This window comes from Prenolepis imparis, unplaced genomic scaffold (genome assembly GCF_030444845.1).
Source record: "Prenolepis imparis isolate NDT839.2.m4 unplaced genomic scaffold, iyPreImpa1.0 SCAF_9, whole genome shotgun sequence".
Taxonomy (NCBI): domain Eukaryota; kingdom Metazoa; phylum Arthropoda; class Insecta; order Hymenoptera; family Formicidae; genus Prenolepis; species Prenolepis imparis.
Genome location: NW_028141167.1, coordinates 15,202,219 through 15,227,709, shown reverse-complemented (window position 1 = coordinate 15,227,709; position 25,491 = coordinate 15,202,219). Strand labels below are relative to the sequence as shown.

The 25,491-nt window shown below is 34.6% G+C and overlaps 1 protein-coding gene across 2 annotated transcripts in view; it reads right to left on the bottom strand.

Annotated features, from left to right (window-relative positions):
* Positions 1–4,927: 4,927 nt before the first annotated feature.
* Positions 4,928–25,491, bottom strand: part of Bark (C-type lectin domain-containing protein bark beetle) — a 32,552-nt gene continuing 11,988 nt past the window's right edge. The window contains exons 10-28 of one of the 2 annotated variants that reach the window (XM_083046137.1): positions 24,807–25,459; positions 24,205–24,670; positions 23,432–23,822; positions 22,456–22,889; positions 21,019–21,264; positions 19,279–20,219; positions 18,542–19,017; positions 17,689–17,885; positions 17,219–17,617; positions 15,001–15,278; positions 14,658–14,911; positions 14,320–14,534; positions 14,078–14,202; positions 13,540–13,770; positions 13,137–13,262; positions 12,778–13,036; positions 11,598–11,799; positions 10,878–11,125; positions 4,928–10,617 (exon numbers count right to left, since the gene is read on the bottom strand). In XM_083046137.1, the coding sequence (XP_082902263.1) occupies positions 9,805–10,617; positions 10,878–11,125; positions 11,598–11,799; positions 12,778–13,036; positions 13,137–13,262; positions 13,540–13,770; positions 14,078–14,202; positions 14,320–14,534; positions 14,658–14,911; positions 15,001–15,278; positions 17,219–17,617; positions 17,689–17,885; positions 18,542–19,017; positions 19,279–20,219; positions 21,019–21,264; positions 22,456–22,889; positions 23,432–23,822; positions 24,205–24,670; positions 24,807–25,459 (6,954 nt within the window). In that variant the 3' untranslated portion in view covers positions 4,928–9,804. The remainder of the gene's footprint in view (positions 10,618–10,877; positions 11,126–11,597; positions 11,800–12,777; positions 13,037–13,136; positions 13,263–13,539; positions 13,771–14,077; positions 14,203–14,319; positions 14,535–14,657; positions 14,912–15,000; positions 15,279–17,218; positions 17,618–17,688; positions 17,886–18,541; positions 19,018–19,278; positions 20,220–21,018; positions 21,265–22,455; positions 22,890–23,431; positions 23,823–24,204; positions 24,671–24,806; positions 25,460–25,491) is intronic. The other variant, XM_083046138.1, reaches the window with a different exon arrangement.

Sequence of the window (25,491 nt, the reverse complement as noted above, 5' to 3'; positions counted from 1 at the left end):
CTCTCTCTCTCTCTCTCTCTCTCTCTCTCTCTCTCTCTCTCTCTCTCTCTCTCTGTGTGTGTGTGTGTGTGTGTGTTGTGTGTGTGTGTGTGTGTGTGTGTGTGTGTGTGTGTGTGTGTGTGTGTGCGTGCGTGCGTGTGTGTGCGTGTGTGTGAGAGAGAGAGAATTATGATAAACGTAGATCGTCGTAGAGAGAGAATTATGAGAAACGTTGTCCCAAAATTTGAGGATAATAAGAAGCATGAAAGTTCGTAAAAAATTAAATAATAAAAGTATGATTTTTTAAATCCAGATTTTTTTAAATCCAGTATTTATATTTAGTAATTTTTGAGACATAAGAATTTAAAACACAGGCTACATTTAGACAATTTGTGTTTGTGAGTCGAAACATAACCTACAATTGGTCAGCTTAAACCAGAGTTTCCCAAAGTGGCCGCTACCGCCCCCCCCCCCCCTGTGAGCGCTGGAGGGATCTGAGGGGGCTTTGCTAGCTTTAGGACTTTAGGGGCAGTCCGGGGGCGTTGAAATATTTTTTTTAAGCAAACTTATCTACTTGTTTATATAGACATATAATTATGCATCATCACAAGAGTCATATATGTACCGTTAATACATGTTGACAACAACAGTTGTATAATATAAGGTTTAAAGTTCCAAATTGTTTTATTTCAACTACGCTTACAATTTTATTATTAGTTAAAATAGAGATAGAGATTTCCCGAGGGGGGCACTGAAAAAATTATGTTTGAAAAAGGGGCGGTGAGCCAAAAAAGTTTAGGAAACTCTGGTTTAAACCTTTTATCTCAAAAATTATTTCTTGAAATAAAAAAAATGGCATGCGCTTTTATTACTTAATTTTTTACAAACTTTTATGCTGCAATCTCATTATTCTCGAATTTGGGGCACTCTTTTTTTAATGTGTGTGTATGTGTGTATACGTAGAAGTATAAGAAGTATCGTGCGTAGTATATAATAAGTATCGTTCAAAACTTGTAACGTTAAGTTAAAAAATATGGCTACGAGAGATTAGCCATTGTATAGCTCAACTACATGTTTAGTTTTTATTCACAAATATGAATTTAGGCAACTTGATTCGTTGAAGTGCGATATTTGGTTGTTACTTTCTTCCTTAACTTTTGCCCGAAAGAAAGTGATGCCGTTTATTATAGTATCGCGATATCAATGTTTCAAGTGTATATGTGCAATATTTTAATGTTATTATAAATATCAACCTAATATCGAAGTTATTTTCAGATCTAAATCGTCATATTTACTAGGTCGTACAAATAAAAGCGAAGTAAACGTTCTTAGGAAAAAATTTAACCACAAAATATTATCTTAAAATAAAAATTAACTAAAGAGATCAAGTTCTTCTGATAAGAAGATCAATGAATAATAATATATTTATATATTATATTATTATTTATTGAAATAAAAGTTAAAAATGTTGTATACATATTTATGTATATTTTTTTAATACGAAATACATATTTTCTTTGTACGTTGAAGTATTTAAAAAGGTGAAAATATCAATGTTATCAAGATAGATAAATTATGTATAATCTATTTTTATCTTTTATATCCTCGTATTTTTTTTAACTTTTTTATACAAACTTTAGCTTCAAGCGTAAATAAACGCTTCGATATTTTTATTCATATTTGTTTAACGTGTTTATCTCGGCATTTTTATTTGTACGATAGTCCATCGTGTTTCGTTTAAATACAATGAAAGTGAATCACTAAAAATCGTGCGAACGATTCGATTTAGTTTAGTGCGTGAATTTCTGCTCCCTCTTTCTTTAATCTTTTATGACAATTTTGCGTCGTGCGCGTTTCAATGTTCTGATCAATTTTGATCTTGATGAGCGCGACTTAGACACAATGTTCGCGGCTTCGTGCGTTTAGATATAAAGTATATAAAATAAACATTCGGAGCTCGGGTTTGTTGTGTTGTCGTTACCGTATGTGTAATCATATGCACGATTGGTGCAATAGTTTTATAATATATCTCTTCGTGGCAACTTATGCAATAGAGATCAATCAGGTGCTGCCACCTATGGTGAGAAATACTAAATGATGAAACGATGAATTGACTTAAATTGATGGCCGTTTCGACCAACGCTGAGTTTGCCAAATAAATACACTTTTATTTTTTTCTCTTTGATAACGATACATAAATATATACAGAGTATCCCATTTTAATTGCTCCATTTTAATCACCCCCAAAAACTTTTTTATTTTTGATTGTACAACAAAATGGTTCAAACAAAAGTTGTTTGATTTAAAGGGGGACAGAAGATGGCGTTGACTTTTTTTCTAAAGGCCGCTTTTCAAGGTCACTTGAAAGTCACATTTGTTTTTTTAAATGGAACTTAATGTAAAGAAAACACATAGTTTTCAAGTTGTTTTCAAAAAAGAATATGTAAATATTGCAACTAGCAACTACATACTTTTTCTTACAAACAATTGTGTTTTTTTTTTATACCAGTTGATTCCTTTCTTTATTTTATGCATAAAAGTATTAAGGTAAGACCGTCAAAAAATAAATATTTTACGAGATATTTCATAGTTTATGTAAAATTACGTCAAATTTAAGTACAAAATCTGGTAAACTATTCATTTTTTTGCCATCTTATCCTTATAACTTTTTATGTCGAAAATGGCGAGAAATCGATTTATATAAAAAAAAATATGGTTTCATTTAAGAAAAATGACCTTTTTCAAATGACCTTAAAAAAGTGCTCTTTAGAAGAAAGTCAATAGCGCCATCTTCTATCTCCCTTTAAATCAAACAACATTTATTTAAAATATTTTGTTGTGCAATCAAAAATAAAAAAGTTTTTGGGGGTGATTGATTAAAATGGGATACCCTGTACATATATAGGGTATCCCATTTTAAATAAAGTATTGCTATTTTTCGAAAACCAAGGCTTCCATCGAAAAATGTTTCATACAAAAGTTGTACGATTTTGAGTCTTGTTTTATAAGCACAGTTTTGTTCCAACACTGGAAGCATTTTTGAAATTTCAAGGTTATCATTACTTTTCTAAACGGAACCACATAATTTTTTTTATAAATCGATTCATAATATTTGACGTAATTGATAGAGTAGAATAGTCGAAAAATGATTTACAAGATATTTTATGTTTCATTCTGGCATATTTTGACAAAAATTATAAAATATTGTAATTTACTCATTTTTTGATCTTGCCTTAATAATTTTATGCACAGAATAACGAGATAATCAATTGATATAAAAAAAACATTTATTTTTTATTTATTAACAGTTATTTTTAGAAAAAGCAGTTATGCAGTTGCACGTTGCAAAAAAAAATTACAATTTTCTTTTTAATTACAAGAGTACGTTTCTTAATTATTTAAAGCTTATTTTTTAAAAATGGAATATCCTGCATATAGAGAGAGAAAGAAGAGAGAAAGAAAAAGAAAAAATATAAGGTTGATGATAGAGAACGAGATGTACGCGGACTCTAATCAATAATCATAGTCAAGCATTTTCATAACGTAGTAAGAATGTTTAATTGTGATTGGTTGAGTTGTTTGCGGTCTTGTTCTTTTCCATCAGCCTAAGAATAAAAAAAAATCGATGATAAAGAATTAAATCGCGAGTGAAACAAAGATTGTACTTTTTTCATGAAAAATTCACTTAGTGTTGGTGGAACTAGGTATATACAACATGTTTATTTGAACTTGCACTATACTTGCTGACACTAATGAAATACGATTTAATTGTTTTTACTGATTGCAATTGGCGAAGAAAACGTCCACCGCGGCAAGGGAGGCGCTACTGAAATAAAACAAAAATGGCCGCCGCGAATATACAACAGCAACAGTTTAAGTATATTAAATCATAAAAAAATAAAATTTTTTTAATGAAAAAGATGTCATTGCGGCTAAACACACTCTGTGATTACACAAAAGCTACGCCTTCAAAAAATATGATCGAAGGCCAGAATGTTATAAATTCCGGATTATTATGTGCGGTGTAACTATGAAAAGTCAAGAAAAAATAGATTTATATTCCTTATGTCTACAAACAAGTGTCTTGACATCAGAATCATTTTTTTCAGAGTAAATACCAGATAAATAACTCTTAATTAATGTTAGATGTACATTCGCGGCGGCCATTAATGATAGTTCACGCGACCACCACTAGTGTCGCATAGAATTTTTAAACCCCCAATAACACTACGATATTTACACGTCCTTATAGGCTGTAATAATGTGTATGCATCCGTAAACAATAAAGATACTAGCCGATTTGTGCGTGCGTGCGTGCGTGCGTGCGTGCGTGCGTGTGTATGCGTGCGTGCGTGCGTGTGTATGCGCGCACGCGCGTGTGTGTGTGTGGGTGTGTGTGTGGGTGTGAAAACCTCTTATATATAAATATAATAAAAAAATTGTATGTACGTGTTTACACACAAAAACATATGTATACGTACAGACAAACACACCTATAAAAACATTTTGCAATATTGTAAGATTATATATCTATCAACTTGTTGCGCTTCAAAGTGCAAAATCGAATGGAGCCGTTTCCACTGATACATAAATCAGATTGAAACCACATCGAGCACCACAGAATTTTCTTCGTCGATTATTTGACATAGGAAGAATCTCCCACATCGGTGTTCGTTTCAGCGGTTCGAAACAAAAAACAGGTACGACGAATAGGAACCTGATATTTAATTATGTTATTGATGATATTAATATATTCGATATATATTGTTTTGAAGTTTGCTCACTCTTTCTTTTTAACATCCTATCCGAAAAATGTATTCTTTCCACATATTATATATTTGCATGTTAAATCGCATATGAGACGTATCTCGCAGAAAGAGTGGGAATAGTGATGGAAGATGGAAGTGTAATTTAAAATGCGAAAATTAGACATTATAATTTTCATGTGATTGTTTTGATTTATTTATTTCTGCAGCATATAAATGAAATATATATTGGACATTATAAATTTCCTCACATTTCGCTGACAGATATGTATATCACATGCATACATACATAGTATATCTTTTTTTCTTTAAGAATCTCACAAAAATTCTCTCGCCAAGAATCTTTATGTAGCAAAAATTTAGCTAGAATCTTATTTATTATTGTGCAATCTTGTAAAAAGGCGATTATCGCTTGCGATTGTTTCTAAATCTACGTGTGTGTATGGACGGAATATTGTATTAAAAATATAAAAAAAATTTTTCACTACGAATAAATTTGGTGAAATCACCTTACTTAAGAAGAAGAATAAGTTTATCAAATAGCATTAAGGCGTACGCTCTTTGCGACTCGAGCGCCATCTCTCGGCAGGCAATGAAAAACTATCAAGAGAATCTTGTCAAGAGAGAAGAATCTCTCTAATCTAGCTGTTCGGAACCAGCTTAAACTGTAGAGATCCCATGTGTGCTGCGAAAAGATTATAAAAAAATGCACAGACACACATATAGAGGGATCATCACTTTCTGTCAAGAAATACGGACTAAAAAGAAAGAGAAGGCGGCGCGTATCTCGGCGAAATCTAGAAAAGACGTACGCTTTTACATGACGCGATATAATCTTTTATACTCCAGAACACAATCGGATGTATCTATTGTATATAAAATTCATACATCGAATATATTTGCTGTTTATGCACGTACGAGTATTTTATAATTATAGCATACTCATTTACAATTCGGTGAGGTTTTCGTAAAGTATACAAAATTATTAATCCTCTTAATACTTTTAAATACTCTTAAGAGATGACATATTGGACGTATTTGGCAGTGTAATATTATTTGCAACATAATCTTTTGAATTCGCTGCTTTTGATAACTGCCAATTTTTCTGATATTACTAGAGTACGAAATATCTAAGAATAATAAGACAATTTGTTCGTTTTGCTTTATACAACTCTTACACTAAAAAAGAAAAACTTGGGTAGATCTTTTATATACATATATAATGACAAATTTAATTTTTATAATATATTGGACTTTTCACTTTTTATTATATATTCTTGAAGCTGACGTCAAAATATATAGTTTCCAAGCTATAATAAACCCTTTTCTCGTTTAGAATCCCTCAAGTTACAAATTTTGATATTTTTACAGTATTTTTAACATATTTCGGAAGTCATATATACGATCAAATAACATCTAATTCTCTTTCTCCTTCTCTATATATTATCATTTGTTATCAACTTCAACATTATCAACTAATTAATTTAAAAGATATGATATAATATTCTTATATGTTGTGTGTTACTGATATCCTAAAAATTAATTATTTGCTGAAACAGACCAAAATACATGCGTTCGTGCGCACTAGAGAGAGTAAAGAAGGGGGAGAGGAAAAAAGAGAGAGAGAGAGAGAGAGAGAGAGAAAGAGAAAACTGTCAAATAGTTTAACAAAAAGCAATGAGATTATATAATACTAATTACGAATATGAGGTCTGTTTTTATTTTCACAGCTTCGTCATAATAAAATTAATAGTTGTAAAAAATTAATTTATTATTTCTAGCTCTTATTTTGCATTCTTATGTTAAATATAAAATTAAGATTAAATAATCTTTATATTCTGCCTTCTTTCTCCTTAGTAAATATTTATCGTCATATTTCCTTATAATCAATGATTAACTTGTATATTAAATTTTTAACATTTACAATTAGATAAATTATTAAACATTAATTTAGATAAATCATTAAACATTCATTATAAAAAGTCTTAATGACCGATTACAGGATATCAACGAACTTTATCTGACGTAAAAATAAATGCGCATTCAACGATGATATTGTTATTAACAGTCTATTAAAAATTAGCTATTAAATACTGCTTGTGGATATAATCGGGATAAAGCATCATATTAAAAAGATCTGTCCTCTTTGGAACATATAAAAAATGTATGACACAATGAATATAAGTGTCACTTCCAAAAATCATTAATAAAAAATCGATTTAATTGAATGTTGAGATCTTTACGATATTATAAAAAGAAGCAGTGTCTTTTTTAATCATGTATGTACAACATCTCAATATAAAAATATTAAAAAATTTATTAACACATTAATAATTAACTTTTTGACACTGTACATAATGAACATTTTTTTCGTCGAGTTTAAATTTTAACAAGACATAAGTATTTTGAGTTTATATTTATCGCTATATGTATACCGATAAATATGTCTTATACGACATGATAGCAATATTCTGAGCGCACATTTAGCAGCATTTTTTGTAGAGGCAAACCATTATTTCTCGTCTAAAAACGCGATTTTATGAAAATCCTATTCATATTTATAATATATTAATGTTATTCTCCATAGAAGCGCTAATAAATGTGTCTAAAGCGGGGTTTCCACATGCAATGATTATTGACGCCATTCGACTGGCGCTAGTTTAATTGCATATGGAGAAACTTGTCAAATCAACTGGCGCCAATTAATTGGCGCCATTAATCCATGCGCCAGTAAAATATAAAGCCAGTGTAGTAATATAAATGCCAGCTTTTTGGCACCAGTCTCCCTTTGTAAACAGGAATCTAGAGTGTGAAGAGTGCATCAAAACTTATAAATAAAGTTCTTGGAGGCATACGAACAATATCCATGTTTCTTCTGTCATTCTCAAATGATTAAAATATACTTCCTGATCTTCATGGGCTTCTTTCTTTTTTTGAATTAGTATTCGATGTACCTAGATTATCTCTACGAAATCCCATTTGCGGATCCACCATCTCTGTTTTCGTTTCTTTCTTTTTTATATTTTCTCTAACGACACAATTTGCACCACAATATTAATACTTGCGCGCATTACAGCAATTGACGGCATGTTAAATACCTCGCCAGTAATAAACAAATTAAAAACTGTGGAAACAATAACTGGTGCCATTAATATTGACGCCATTAAACTGTCATACTCCTGGCGCCAGTAATCTTTGCATGTGGAAACTCAGCTTAAGAGCTTAGATATAGTAGCGCGGTTCTACTTTTGAGGCTTTGTAAGTTTAATATTAAAAGTTGTAAAGTTTAATCTTGTAAAGTGTAATAAATTAAAATTTTCGTTATTAGGTATACTTTCCCATAGACAAAAGAATATATGCATATATGTATATGTAGATGTAGCATTTAGCTGCCTAATACGAAGTGCATATTAAATTAATATTAAACGTAAAAGGATCAAGCCACACGCATAAATTGTGTGTGTGTGTGTGTGTGTGTGTGTGTGTGTGTGTGTGTGTGTGTGTGTGTGTGTGTGTGTGTGTGTGTGTGTGTGTGTGTGTGTGTGTGTGTGTGTGTGTGTGTGTGTGTGTGTGTGTGTGTGTGTGTGTATGTGTGAGAGAGAGTAGGACACTGACTAATTGTAATTAATAGAAATTTTTCATAGCAACAAGATATATACAATAATATTAGATAAATTCTGAATTTTCCTCGATTTTATAGTACAGACGTATGAAAAGTCTAAAGCGCAGAAAGTGCAAATCGTAATAAAGTGTAGTAAGTACATTAAAGTGTAAATATAAAGTATCTTAGCCAATCACTGTGCAGTACTTCTAAAGACTTGTAATTGTACGATAAGAATATGATTAATTTTGTTATTAAAACATTATCTGCTCTTTTAAAGTCAGCAATATAAATGTGCTGATAAATATGAGTTCAGAATACGGGCCATAGTTTTCATTAAAAATCTTACACGGATTACATTTGCATGTGTCATACGTAATCATTTCAAGCGCGAATTCTATGGATTTGTTCAAAAATCACTTATGTCAAATATTTTACAATTACCGCAACGAGTTAATGTATATGTATCACATTACAATTTCATGAACTTTTGCGTGAAATGTCAAGTGTTTTCTTCAGTTCTCAGACTGCATTTGTTTCTAAAAAAACGACGTATAGACATCTTACCGTCCTTTAAACATCTTTAACATGTCTTTTGGCCTTTTTGTGCTGTCTAAGTTATTATATCTAATATACCAAGAATCATTGTTCTGTGTATATATTGCTATTTGTCAGTCCATTCTCATTCACTTCATGTAACAATAATTAGAATTTATTGTGCAAAAAGGGGTTCATTTAAAACATAGTGCGATTGGACAACCACTTATATCGACCGATGCCTTGGATAACCAGCATAATTGACCAATCAGAGAGTCCTGTATTCAACTGCTCAACAGGCAATGTGTCCAATGTGTTCAACGCGTTCAATTGAATGCCAATTGAATTCAATTGAATCTACGCGTCCACTCTGTTACGCGTCATTATCATCATTACATCATCATAGAGTCCTCAGTCCAGTCCCTTGTCGTCCTTGGACGGGGGCGGACGTGTTTTGGTGCGTTTTAGCGTGTGACTTCTATTTGAAGTATATTTTTGGACTACTAAATTCGTTTGTGTGTCCTCATCACGTATTTTTGGCTCAATGGATGGATCAACATAGCCATCCTGTTGCCATTAAAATATAAAGAAGAAAAAGTCTTCAGTCTGAAAACTAATTGGACGCGTATCTTCATCCCTTCCTATCCTGGGCCAACCTACGCATCATCCTAAAGGTGAAGCATCCCATATGTTTCTAACTATTTGCGAGCAGTAGCTGCGCATAGATTTTAATAATTTTAATTCATTGTTTATCAGCGCAAGCATGCTTCCTATACGAATGATTTAAAATATTTGATTGTGCAATAACTGGCAGTGTTCGTCGTTAAAAGAAGACATTTGGTACACGCCCTTCGGTCATTCACCCAAATTACAGACAATGCTGGTCTATAATATTTTTTTAACATGTTAACCCTAGAGCAACTACATCGCCGTTTCCAGCGGTTGACTCTTACTTCGCGCAGTCGCCGACAGTTGCGTAAGTTCCGTGGGCTCGTTAATTAAAAATGCGTCCAGGTTGGTCTCGAGCAGGGCCTCGCTCTTGGAGCGCAGCGGTTTTTCCTCGCCTATGTCGAAATTGGTCTCCAGCAGCGCCTCGCTCCTAGGCCTGCTCTCGATCTCGTAGCTGTACGGATGCGGCGGTATAGGCGGCTGAAAGTCCGGCGAGTACTCCGGAACAGGTTCGGACGCCTGACTCGGCGTTAACGTGGCTGTGTAAGCGCGTCTGGAGTCATATTCCACGGGATCGTACGCAGTCGATGGCTCGATATTGCGTTTCAGCTCGCTCATCGAATCGATGAACCCGAGACTGGAGTGTAATGGTAGCGTGGCGTTATTGAGATACGACGAACTCTCGTTGTTGAGATCCACTGTTGTGGGACTCTCGTCGATCGAGGTCGACTGTACGTTCGGTTGCGATGGCCAGTTAGATGCGACCCCGGCTGCGCTGTCTCTTGAAGTAAAAGTAGAGTGGTTGCGGAAACCTTCGTTGCGATACGCCAAATCGAAAACCGGATTGTCGACGGTTTGTGCCGTGCCGTGCTTGTGCGCCGCGTTCTTGAAGTCACTTGTACTGGGCGAGTATCGCAGATTATGAGCCTCATACACGTCGTAACTCTGATTGTCCTCTATTGATGAATTTAATTGGGACTTGTCCATCGAGTCCAGACTGCTACCGTTTAGCATGCGCTTATAATCCAACGATTTTGAGTTCAACGTGTCCGTGGAATGTTTGCTCTGTAAAAAACATGTAGTATTATTGTAAAAAATTATAAAAAGTTAATTTCCTAAAAAAATTAATAAAATAAAAATAAAATAAAAAATTAATTTCTTAAACTTGTGTTAAAAACGTGGGGATTTTAGACTAGTGTTGACACACTGAACGTATTAAATAATTATACTTAATTTTTATGAAAATTATGAATTAATTGTTATTAAAGTTTGATTTCAAAAAGTTATAAAAGTGCATTTAATTACGCAACGAGACTCATTTTTACCGGGATAGGTTTCCGCCGGTAAGCAAGCTCCGTGAAACCAGATGTGGAACCGATCGATCGTAGAGAGTGTAGAGATTGTCTGATGGAGTTACGTCGCTCTAATCTCTCAAGTTTACGCTTCTTCGATTTGGATACCCATAACGCGATGGCCGCAGTCAACAATGCAAGTGCAACGCCAACAGCTCCCAAAACACCTACCGCAACGATATCTTTTCTCCATGATAGAGGATCGATGTTGACTCTAGGATCTACCAAAATTCAAACAATGATTTTTTTTATAATAATCGCGCTATTTTTTAATTATAATTTATTTTAATACTATTATACAAGATGGGGAGGCATTTTAATACCCCATTTAAATATCTTTTTTCTTACAAACAAATATGTTTTGCATAGAAAAATCAGGAGAATATCTTAACTTAAACATATGATTGGATTTGTCTCAATGAGATGTACAACTTTTGTTTAAAAAAATTGATCATAAAATTGATCATAAAAAAATTGATTTTTATTTTAAAAAAATAATGATTGATGAATTTCTCGAAAGTGACACCATCTGTATCAAATTGGTATCGCTGTCTTGTGTCGCCTTTAAAGTCAAATAATTTTTTTGTGCGAAACTTTTTTTTGAAAGACCTAAGAAAAAAGATATTTAGGGTGGAACATTAAAATGTCCCACCTTATATATTCTATCCGTCAATATGATATTCTAATACGTACCGATCTCGCAAATGAACGGATTGGGCTGCGCGCAATGATCAATCTCAATGGTTTGATACGCAAACACCGTACATTGATCCACTCGTTCTAGTTGCTGTACCCAAACACGTTCCGAATAATCAAACCGTTCTTGTTGTTTGCGCGCAAATCTCCAGAGTTCCAGGTAATCCCCCATGATAAAGGGCATCGATGCGTTCACCGACTTTTGAGAGTAAAATTATGATATTTTATATATATTTTTTTTTAATTCAAATATATACAGTGGCGATCAAAAGTTTCGGGCCAAGTAGATTTTTTTCCATATTTTGGGTTTAGGAACAATGAACAAAAAAAAAGATTAATTCTACATATAATAACATGTTTTATTATGAATAAGCGTTGTTAATAATAAAATAATAGTTAGAATTATTTTTTTATTTAACATAATGCAAAAGATGCATGATCATAAGTATCGGGCTCATAAGTATAAGCCTTTTCGTATGAAGGATTGGTAGAAATTCGTTGGTAGAAATTGAAGGTGTGATGGATCGCTTCATGTATAAGGATATACTAGACTAACAAATACTTCCTTATGCCAAAGATAATATGCCTCATGAATGAATCTTTCAACATGATAGAGATCCAAAACATGCTTCAAAGATCGTGTCACAATATTTATCTATCATAAAAGTGCAAGTCTTAGAATGGCCTGCTCAGTCTCTGGATTTAAATCCTATTGAGCATCTTTGGGATGAACTTGGTCGCCGAGTAGCCAACAAAAAACATTCGAATAAACGAGACTTATTCAACACTTTCAATGAAGAATGGAGAAAAATCCTTCGAGACTTAATCACCGTTTAATCGAGTTAATGCCACGTCGTTGCGCAGCAGTCATTATTTCTAAGGGAATGGCTACTAAATATTAAATATTAAATATTATTATTTTTGTGATTTAAAGTAACTTAAAGTTCCTGGCCCGATACTTATGATCATGCATCTTTTGCATTATGTTAGATAAAAAAATAATTTTAACTATTATTTTATTATTAACAACGCTTATTTATAATAAAACATGTTATTATATGTAGAATTAATCTTTTTTTTTGTTCATTGTTCCTAAACCCAAAATATGGAAAAAATCTACTTGGCCCGAAACTTTTGTTCGCCACTGTATATACGGATAAAATCATTATTCACTCACTCTACAAAAATCTCGTGCACTGTAGAAATCCATAAGGGCGCCGATTAATATATAACACGTATCACCGACGAGGTCCCAAGCAGGCGGACATTTACCACTTAATACAGACTTATTATTCATATGATAGGGTTGATAATCGACCTGTAGTAGCTCGGGCAAATCTCTACGATCTCTGATACGTCCAGCCACCGCCAAAGTCTCGTTGTATCCCCACCAATTGTAACGCGCATCTATGTGAGAACTCCACATTTCTAATTGGCTAAACAGATTTAACGATGTACGCGTTTATAAAGAAAATCTTTACTTTAATTTTGCTGCATATAACGTAGTATATTTCAATCAGCTTTATTTTGACTTACTGAGATCTATTTGTCGTGAGCATTTCATAATCATTGTCAGGATTAAAGAACACATTGTCAACGTATTGCTGTCCTGGAGTACCAGCAACGATAGTGCTACGGCCTTCACGATCTACCGCATAGTTTCTAAAATATTATAAATAATTTAATTATTCTCGACAGTTTTCCAAGTAGTACAGAAAAGTTATTGGGACTCCAAACGTCATTTGAACTCCAAATTTGATCAATATGATGTTAAATTGACATCATTTTGACTTTTCTGTTCTACACTTGGATTGTGATGGTTTTCCATAAATTATAGCTTCCACATGTTGAACGCTTTGAAACAGGCTAAATAGCCCTTCCTAACGAATAAAGAAATACAAAGCAAAAAAAGTATAAAAGAGAAAAATTTATTACTTACTTGTAGAAGCCATTGTGAGACGTGCTTTGATAAATAGGTAAACGAACTCTTTCGAATCCCGAGATCTCCAATAAATGCATACCGAGGTTTCCGTGTAAATAATTGAGCGTCATGTTGCTGACCACTTGCTTCAAAACAATGTTATTGTCATAAGGAGCATGATTTTTAGTAAAGTAATTTCTAAATATAGTCACTTCTTGATAAGGACTACTCTGACGGCCTTCGACATATCTGAAAGTCCCATAGAATATTACTTTTCGTCTTTATGCAAGAAAATTATAATTAGCGATGGGATTAAGTATCTTATAAGCTCGAATTTGTTTGCATAGTTTCGATCTCTCTATGATTACTTCGAAAAAACAGCACTTTCAAGTTTATTCGCATTTGGATCAAGTATCGAATCCTTAATGAGTACTTATAAGGTATATTACAGGGTGTTTAAGAAATACTTGGACAAACTTCTAGGACCTATTCCTCACGTTAAAATAAAAAATAAAGTTTATAATAAAATTGAACTCCCTAATTATGACATACTCACAATGCTGGTTTGTTGAAATTCTCCGTGAACAGGTTATTATGAATCCATCCCTTGAGGGATGTGGCTGAACCTCTTGAATCGGCACGAATGGAAAGACCGCCTTGATTTCTTTGCACCAAATTGTTCTAAAAGGTAAAGAATTTTAATTAGAAATTTGATGGGCTTTTTAAACGAAATTAAAAAGAAAAAAGGAAGAAGATGATAAATAAAAGTGTGATCGTCCTTTTCCATTTCAAACTTACCCTGAAATAGAGCGATTGCGTGTTTTGAACATCGAACCATAAGGCGGATTTACAGGTAGAGAAGTTACCGTATAACTTTTGACAATTATTCATAAACTGATTACGCTCGAGCGTCATTATGGCGTTTACTTCGCCGGCACTTGCATATTTTACGGCGCCCTCGCGACAATTTGATATCACAGAATAGGAAACGTTGTGCTGCACATCGCGATCTGCTAATTGCAAAAATAGATCAGCAAATTGAGAGAAACGTATAGAAGGTCTGAACCACATAAGCGTGTATAAAGTGTAATGTAAAATATTGAAAATGATTTAGATCATATATATTGTACACTTACTAAAACCAATGGCAGATATCGGAAGAGTCACGATTTCCGCGATAAATCCATGTACACTGCTGGCGCCATTAGCAAAGAACCTTATACTAAGACTAGGATTCTGCGTTCTGAAGAATTTCTTTTCATCAGCAGCGTTAACTTCCAAGTGACCAATTCTCTTTGTGGTGACATTGTAAATGTCTCCGTCATATAAAGTTATAGCATCGGCACGGCCCGGTTTTCCAGTGGAATTAAAAAGATTGAATTGTAAGAGTCTGCAAAGCAGAAAAATGTTTGCTTTTTTTATTATACAATACTTGGAAAGCCATGTTTTCGGCAAACGTTGAAGAGAGACTTTACCCACCTAAATCCGAATGGTTTGGCTCTGTAAGCACTGCGGAAGATTTTCACACAATTCACAGGATAATTATCGTATTTATAATAGACGATCACGCGTTCTTCGATCGTGATTTCTTTAGCAGTGTCGCATATGTCGACCATACTGAACAAATAATAAGGAATATTGAGATCCTTAACGGGCGTGAACGAGCTCTCCTCCGCTTCGCGGCCTTCTCCCGTCAAGGATAGTATATTCACGCCATTTCCGAGGACATTAGTAATCGTATTAAATAATAATTCCGTCTAAAATATATATATAAAATATATATATGTACATAACACACATACAGAGTGGCCCATCGAAAACGAAACAGACATGTTTTTAGGGTGAAATTTTTAGGGTGAAATTAACCCTTTTTTGGGGTTGAAGTTAGGTAAATGAAAATAGCCAATTAATATGTCCCCCTTGAAAACAAAGTTGACCTGTCCGAGCGTTTTTTGAACAAATAGTTAAATGCCAAAAAATATGTCTGTTATGTTTTCGGTGGGCCAGTTTATATATATATAGATATAGTTGCAAATGCAAAACATAGAGTGCTTTCAAGGCAACACTGTGTAACACACTCAGCAGCCAAATCTGTTTGAACAGATTTTGCCAAACGTCTGCTATATTTTTGCTAGCAAAAAAAGCAGATTGTATGCAAAATCTGTTATATGAAATAATGATAGCAGAATGTTGGCAGAAATGTTAAAAAACCTGCTGACATAATTTGTTAGCAGGTCAGTAGCAGAAACCAAGTAGAATTTGTATAGAATTATCATAGCGTATTGGCGGCAGAAACCGAGCAGGATCTACTAGGAATCTGCGCAACGCAGTTTGATGTCAGATTGACGGCAGAAATCGAGCAAGGTTTGCGTGCGCACAATCTGATGACAAATTGACAACAGGATCTGCATTTTGCAGTTTTTTAATAGTTCCTTCGCTTACCGCTATTCGATGTATTTTCTCGCAATCAAATTTCTGTTAAAAATACATATAATGTCTGCAAGTCATGGGCTATTAATAAAAGATCAAAAGTATATTTCTATCAGTTTTAAACTGATTAGAATCAATAGAAGAAATGGAAAATTATCCATTTACTTCCTATTGATTTACTTCCTATTTATTTGAAGCATAAAACGAGAATTTAATTCTCATATAAATAATTATATCTTAAATTTTAAAAATTAATTTATTTTTACAATTTATTTTATTATTAAAATTTAATTAAATTGAACATTTGTTATGTGAGATATAACTATGATATAACATATATATTATACATTAAATGTCATATTTATGAAAAGAAAATTATAATTAACCGATAACATCTTATGCACCTGTTATATTTATTTAAAAATATTCAATTTTATTATTTATGTTCAAATTGCAGGTCCTGCTCGATTTCTGCCGCTAATTTGCTGTCAGATTATGTTTTACAGATCTGCTTGGTTTCTGTCGCCAATCTGCCATCAAACATATTGTGCAGATCTGTTCGATTTCTGCCGCCAATCTGCTGTCATGATATGTCAGCAGAATCTGCTGACAAAATACAAGCTCAATGCAGACGCAGTTGATGTCAATCTGCCGCAATACTCTGATTGAATTTACTGCCAATCTGTCGACATATTGCTAACATTTTGCTTACTGGGACCGTGTACGATTCAGTCTTTTCCTAACTAAGACACAAGTCAACACAATCGTACACAGATAAAATACTGTGTTACTCTATGGATACCAACATTTTTACATGTGATTCCATTTTTTTCTATGAAATATGGTATTCCCGTAAGAGATAAACTTGAAAAAAAACTTCAAAAAATTTTTAAAAATTTAAAACTAAAAAATCTATGTAAAATGACTGCTCTGCACTCACTGGTGATAAAAGAAAAAATCTAAACAGCGTGGCAGCTACAAGTCGACACTGCGCAACACTGTGTTATATAGTAGTAGGTTTGTTCTTTTTAGCTGCACTAGTTCAGAGTTTATCTTTTTTATTCCACATTAAAAGGAAAAGGATAAACTTTGAACTAGTGTAGTTAAAAAGAACAGACTTTAGATTTGTGTTGACTTGTGTCACTAAATGGACTAAAAGCACTTAGTATGATTGTATTCCGTTGCTGGAAAGCACCCATAATTGTATATTTTGCATAAACAAATGACATCATTTTCTGAATGAATTATTTTGTAAATACATGCATACCGTGTGTGTAGGAGATACGATATTGATGCCGTGATAAGCGCTGCGATCTATATTGACGTGTACTACCGCCGGAGATTTCATGATGGATTGTACGGCGGACGATTTTTCGTAGTGTAAAATTCCAGCGCTGGTTATATTGATGAACTTGAGAACCGACTCGATACGTCTAACGGTCTCGTGGGTCACGATATTGTGTATGCGGTGCTCGTACAGATGATGCTCGAATTCACTGTTCGCGATACGTATTCCGCCCCAATAATCGTACGCGTCATTCAAGTTTCGCTCGCCGCAGTGTAGGAAGACAAACTGTCCGTCCCACGGACATTCGTGACGATGACCAAACAACTGACCGTTCAATCTGATCTGGCAATCTTCTAGACTCTGCTCTTTCCCAGAACACTACGACACAAAAATCGTTTAAAAATTTGTTTTCTAAAGCGGAGATCCACAAGTGAAGAAACGAATTGTACCTGCAGCGGTTCAGGCCAAAACCAGACGCGCGTCAATGATCCAGAATGAAGTTCATATCTACGATCGTGTGACACGTAAACATTGAGGGTATCGTAACCAAGTTGCCGACATGCCACTTGGGCATTTCGCTCGGTAAATCGCTCATCGCATATAGGGATCCACTGAAGAGTCGTTCTATTAAAGTACTCCAAAAATCCTATAACAAAGAGAACATTTGTAATGCAATCAAATACTAAATAATACGAAGGCTGACATGTGGCTTCGCATGGAAAGTCATAGATTAATATGCGAAAGGTCCCAGGTTCGAATCCAGTTCGAGCCTAAACATCCCATATGCCTGCTTGGAAAAAAGAATTGTGGAAGGAGGAATGAGTTTGGAGAGAAAAGAAAGGAAGCAAGATTAATAAGTAAAGAAGAAGGCGAAAAAAGGATTTGGGAGGAGAAAGTAGACAAGGATGAACAAGGAATAAGAGAGAAGAAGACGCAAGGAGGAAGAGAGATGGAGAGAAGGAAGAAAAGAGAAAAAGGAAAAAGGAAAAAATGGAAAATTGAAGGGTTATAATTTGTAAAATCTTCAAGATTAGGCTGTAAGAAAGGAAATAATGGAGATTATTGTAAAAGATTCGGGTATGCTCCTTGTAAAAAAAACACCCGCGTAACCCCGAGGGGACCACTAATAAATATCCTATCCTATCCTAAATAATACGATAAAAAACATTGCAAAATTAAAAAATCTAGAAAAGAATGATAAGGTAAGATTAAAAACAGATAAAATATGAAAGATTGTCAAAAAGTGTTTTAACGCAATGATGAGCGTTTTTTGAGTGGATATATTAATATTTTTTAGCTCACCTTCATTGTTGGTTGCAGAGCAGCGTCCATCTTTGCATAAACGGATCGTTTCGTCAGACATTGAAATGAGATTAGGGGAACTCTTCTTCGGCGCTAACTTGACAAACGTGGAATTTACGCTTGCGTCTATTCGTTTTATCGGTCTCATAATGATTTCATGGCCGGATGCACCTATAGCTTTCAACGTTCCAAGGACGAGGATTCCAACGTTAGGAGCGAACTCCATCACGACATCGGGATAGATATGCAATGTAGCTTCCGGCATAACCGTGATGTCGGAACGTATTATGTAAGGCTCGGGTCTCGCGTGCAATGCGAGATTCTCTACTATACGACCACCCAAATTATCCAAGTCAATGGTTTGACTTATATGCCACGACGCAGAAATAAATGATTCGAATGAGTCGCGCATCAAGTATGGTCGATAATTGGCTACGGCGTGATCGTTCCAATCGTCGAAATCGAAAATTCTCTGTCTATGAAAAAAAAGATTTTAATTAATATAATCGAAAATTACTCAAACTGTGGTTGCAACGAGGATATTTCATACAAAAGTTAAAAAGTTTTGAGAGGGGAAAAAGGTTGATGATTGAATTTTAACTAAGGTTATCCTAATCTAAGTACAAAATTTTTCAAGATTATTTGAAGATCAACCTAATCTAAGTACTGAATTTTGAATCGAAATAAAACTCGCATATAGATAAAACTCATTGGTGGATCCAATTACACGAAATTACCTGATGATAGCATCGTCAGCAGTGCCCCACCAATTTTCCAAGACATTCACTTCATTATTAATTATCGCCGTCCTGATACCCGCCAGTAATTCGTAATCCAGCGAATTCTCACCGAAAAGATTTCTGTTAACCAATACCTTTTGTATACCGTGAAAACCGACGACATAGCTGGGATCGTCGAATATCTGTCGTGGTCCCATCCCGATGTAGTCGTACGTATTTCGTTTAATCTCGTTGTAGTAGAAACGCGCGTCAACGTTGCCAAGAATCTCAGATTGACTGTCCGCGCGAAATTCGACCATATAAACGCCGCTATTACTCTCGATATGATTATTGTTGATTCGGATTTTCTTTTCCATCCCGCGCACGGATATCAGGCCGGTCTTACAGCGATTGCTGTCGAAATGATTGTGGGATATGTTCAGATGGGCGAAATGACCGTCCACTACAAAACCAAACTGTTCGTTGTTGCGCCAGGTGTTATTACCGAAGTACAAGGAATGAGTAAAGTTTTCGTTATACTGCCAAACATCCGGCAACAACACCTCGAATCCACCGCCGCGATTTCTCTCGACGGTGGTGTCCTGCATTATCCAGTGAAAGAGATTGTTGGAGTGCCTTGCGTCACGACTGAACTGATATATCGCTTTACCGTTGTCCGTGATCAAACTATCATTTATGTGGATCGAAATCTCGGACAGATTGGACTGGAAGATATTCCAGTGAGGTGAATACACGTATATGGCCTCTTCGCGATTGTGCGATATTTCGCATCCGATCAATTGTATAGTTTCGTTCGCTTTTCGGAGAAAGTAATCTCCAATTTCGTTCAAATATCGATTGTAGTAGAATGCGAGTAAGCCTTTCTGATTGCTCTTGATTTTCGTTTTTGCGATGATCAACGAAGGAATGGGACCGCTCACTATTTTATTGCGTATATTCTAGAAATGTAATATTATTATTATCATTATTATTATTATTATTATAACTGTGTAAAAATTAATAAATGTATACATATATTAATATATTAATATATTAATATATTAATATATCAATATATTAATATTCCTATAAATGTAATCATTAATAAAATAATTCACATCCTTAAGGCTCTTGGGTCCTCGCCGCGGCCATGTTAGATTGTGACGTCAGAGGCGAGAATTAAGGCACATGCTGAAAATTCTTAGGACCGTTCTACATTGGTCGTAGAATCGTAGATCGTAAGAAAATTGATCCAATCACAGTTGAATGTGTGGAGAATAATCGACCGTGATTGGATCAATTTTCTTACGATCTATGATTCTACGACCAATGTAGACCCGGCCTTAGATGTCATTTTTAAATGAAAAGATATTTCGATGAAACACTACTTCAGATAACTTTAGCACACTTTTAAAATACCTCGAAAACTATTCTCTTTTCCCTTGATAGTCAATCAACAACCGTAAAATGATCGTCAAACTTTGTCATGCGGAATGACTGCGCATGTGCAAAGACTAGACAGACTGGGCCTCATATTACAGTCATTTTACAGCTGTTGATTAATTATAAAAGAAAAAGGCGATAGTGTTCGAGGTACTTTAATAGTGTGCTAAAGCCATCTAAAGTGGTGTTTCATCGAAATATCTTTTCATTTAAAAATGGCACTTAAAAATTTTTAGCGTGTGTTTTCTCGCCTCTGACGTCACAATTCCAACATGGTCGGTGAAGAGCTAGGAGCCTTAAAGTTAAAACATATACCTGTGCTGGAGATAAGATCGATGTGATAGCCATGACAGCTCCACCAAGAGCATTCTCACCACTTTGGTACTCTAAAATTGCTACATATGAGCTGGATGAGACGGGAAAAACGCTTAGATCCCGTTTTACATACCAACTCATCTGATTATTGTTAAGATGCTGCGAATCATACAGTATGATTTGTTCTGTGCTTCGATTCTCTATTGGATTTAGCAATTGGATACCGATGACGTAGCCAGGAGTGCACTATAAATTGAAGAAAAAATTATCATATATTATATATGTATATATAATATATACATATATATATATATATATATATATATATATATATATATATATACAGGGTGTCCCATTTTAATCTCCCCAGGTAAACATCTCGCAAAATATGGAAGATATGGAAAAATGTTTCAGGCAAAAGTTGTAGGACTTGAAGGGGGACAGATGATGAAAGTATGGACTTGACTTTGAGTGTCCTATTGAAGGTCAGGTAAAGGTCATCGATGTTTTCTTAAATGGAACCCCCTATTTTTTATTGCATATTCTTGTAGCCCTTGTCGAGACGTTTTTAAAACACTACCTATTGATGTCTCTTACGCAAGCTGTTCCCAAGATACGACGCTTCAAAGTTGACATATCATCGGCATTCGCATTATCCAATGTACACCGCGGGGAGGTTGTTCAGTCAAATATGTACATCAAGTGGCCCTAAAAAGGGCAGACTTTGTGTGTGTATGTATGTATGTGTGTGTGAGTATGTGCTTCTTTAGTAAAATTTTTCTCTAATTATTTTTCTTCTGGTTATTTTAATGTAAGGGAAAAGACAAGAAAATGGTAGAGAAAGAGAGTGTGTGCTTCTTTAGTAAAACTTTTATCTCTCTTTCTCTACCATTTTCTTATCCTTTCCCTTACATTAAAATAACCAGAAGAAAAATAATTAGAGAAAAGTTTTACTAAAAAAGCACACACATACCCACACACACATACACACACAAAGTCTGCCCTTTTTAGGGCCACTTGATGTACAAATTTGACTGAACAACTTCCCCGCGGTGTACATTGGATAATGCGAATGCCGATGATATGTCAACTTTGAAGCGTCGTATCTTGGGAACGGCTTGCGTAAGAGACATCAATAGGTAGTGTTTTGAAAACGTCTCGACAAGGGCTACAAGAATATGCAATAAAAAAATAGGAGGTTCCATTTAAGAAAACATCAATGACCTTTACCTGACCTTCAATAGGTCACTCAAGGTCAAGTCCATACTTTCATCATCTGTCCCCCTTCAAGTCCTATAACTTTTGTCTGAAACATTTTTCCGTATCTTCCATATTTTTCGAGATGTTTGCCTGGGGAGATTAAAATGGGACACCCTGTATATTTGTACGCAAAATGTCTAGTATTTTATGTATATATATAAAAAAAAAGGAACTTACTTTAATATTTATGGTACGACGAATGGGTTCGCGAGCAGTTACTTTAGTCGTTATAACGTATTTGGTTTCTCCGTTAGCGAGTTCAATATTCTCATCCGTTTCCGGTAAGATTACAGGATCGTACGGCGAGTCGATTGTGCTGTCCGGAACGCGTAAGAACCATCCCGCAAATTCTCTCTGCTGAATCGCCGAGAGTGCGGGATTGTGCCTTATTCCCGCAACTTTGTTGCTCTCGATTCGCGAGTTGATTATTCGCATCCCCAATTGCTTGAAACTGATACCACTCCCTCCATTTTGGGAAAAATCGCTGTTTGTTACAATATTTACGGCGTCCGCTGAATATATGTCGGAATACAAAACTCCCAAGCCATCTTGCAGATTGTTAATGAGCTTGACACCGTCCAACGAATGCCGAGCAAAATCAATTTGCAAAGCTATTAAAAAAATATATATATCAGTTATACAATACACACATATATTTACAGAGTGTTTTAGCATCACTTTTACAAACTGAAAGAAACAATAAAGTATAATCAATTATATTGCCTCATTTTGTATTGACCTTGAGTATTGATCATATACAATTACTTTTTTCAACGAACCAATAGGTTCTTTGAAGATTCCTTACAGAAATACAGAATATTCAATGTGAAAACAAATGTGTCTTCAAAGATGTTTTATTATTTTTTAATCAAAATAAACCGACAAATTTATTTTGACCATTTTATATTTTTTATAATATTGAATTCGAATATTTAATTAGATATTTAAAATTAAATTTTAAAATGGCGAATCTAATATGCAATGGCAGTTATGTTAAATTATTAGCTGAGTTATAAATATTTGAAGTTTTACAATTTTTTACTACTTTTCAAGTGTACCGCTTTTTTTTGATCGAGTGTATGTACATATAAAATTTGATTTAATTTTTTAATTATTATTAACAAAAGTTATAGATTATTTTATGTAAATTTACCTGGCTTAAATGAATTTGTTTTATAATCCAGCAAGCCTGCCTTTTCAATTGTCACGTATTGCAAATCACATCTTTGAGCCAACGGACCTAATCTCAGACCCGCCCATGCCACATCCAAGCACCTAACACCGACATCATTCGAATGAGTACACGAATTTTCAAAATCTTGCTCTTTCTCCGCCCGACATTTTGTTATATCGTTGTCATCTTCAGTGCATCGAACATTGCTAAGAAGTATATCCTCATTAATTCCCGCGTTCGGTATCTCTGATCGCTCCATAAACCAATTCTCAAAATCCAAAATAAAGCCTAATTGATGACAGACAAGCGCCGCATCCAAAATCGTCCATCCATAGTTGCAAACAGTTCCCCATTTATTTCCAATTTTTACCTTTTACAAAACAAAAAAAAGATAATTACATAGCTGACGTTTTTTTTCCAAATTTATTTTCATTTTTCTCAATATTTATAAAGATTTAATAAATGTTTGTTAATATATCTATTTTAATGCACAATGTCCCATTAAAAAAAATAAACTTAAATAATTAAAAAACATTTTTTCTTAACGAAATTAGGTTGACCTTCAAATGACTTTGAAAACTGACCTTAGTTAAAATTCAAAATTATCAATTTCTTTTCTCCTCAAAATCAAACAACTTTTGTTCGGAACATTGTTTTCTAAAACGCGACGTTTCTTAATTATTTAAGCTTATTTTTTTAATGGGAGACCTTATATGTATATGTATGTGTTAAAAATATAGTTCAAGCATTACCTGTAATCTTCCTTCGAGATTCGTTCTGCCACCGAGAAGTCTTACTGGTATTACGGACTCCACCTTGTCAATTTGATTTATACCTTCTTCCACGGCGAGAGTTTCGTTATCTGGGGGTTCTACAGGAAGCTCTTCCTTCAAAGTAAATAAGATGTCACTGGGTTTCCTGCCGCGCGCGTCAAATTTGCCGGCCACCATTATTCCGATGGACGGTGGAAAGCGTAAGGTGACACCCGGTTGCAATATTAATTTCCCGCCTGGTCTTACATTGATGTCACGCTCGACAATGTATTCCCCGGCCCTTAATTCCTCGTGGCCGTCAACCTCGCCACCGACTAGATTCGTGCCAGATGTAATAAATTGCGCGACAAATGTCGGATTTGGAATTATAGTGTTTGCGCTGGGGTTACTGCTGTGCAGCAAGTAAGGCAGGTATTCAATTTTAGCGAGATTATATCTGTCTTTCCTGATAAAATAAAAAATTACAATTATATCTTAGGTAAATATGCATATTAGGAGACTCACTCCTATTAACCATAATCTTGATAACATATTAAGGTTAAGGTTATTGGGAATAAAGTAAGATTTAGAAGGTAACGTACCTGTGGAATAATCGATCAAATATTTTCTTCTCCTCCCCGGATCCCAACCAGTTATAGGTGCAATTGATAACTTTGCTTTGATCTTCCAAGTGAGAACCGATCTCGTAACGCGATTCGGGATTGTGCAAAATGTTACGGAAAACTTCAACATTGCTTGAAGATACGACAATAACAGCGGCTACTCTTGAACGTGGTATCAATTTGACATTCAATATGTTGCCATTGTCAAATAGTTCCCTGACTTGATTATCGCGCAAGAAGTTCCTCGTAAATAGAACGTTTTGCACATCACTGTAAGGCGATAAACCGACGTTAACTACAAAGGTGCCCCGATTGTTATAAAACTCGTTATGTCGAATCACAATCTTCGCAGGCAAAACATTAAATTCCTCATAGATAGGATTTTTTATCAGAATCCCGCCGCTCGCTTGATCTCTAAAGTGATTGTACTCTATAGTAGCGTCAAGATTGAGCGCTGGACTTAGCTTAATCCCCAATTTCGCATTTCTTATGAACGAGTTGTGTCCGATCTGAAGCCTCATTAAACCATTATCTTTCCTCCAACTGGATTCCACTTGTAGCGCTGTCTCAAGGCTAGTGTTAAACCAATTGCCTGTTATATTTACGTAGGAGTTGCCGGTTGAATTGCCGATCTGTTGACCAAAAAAGTGTCAATGTTTATTTA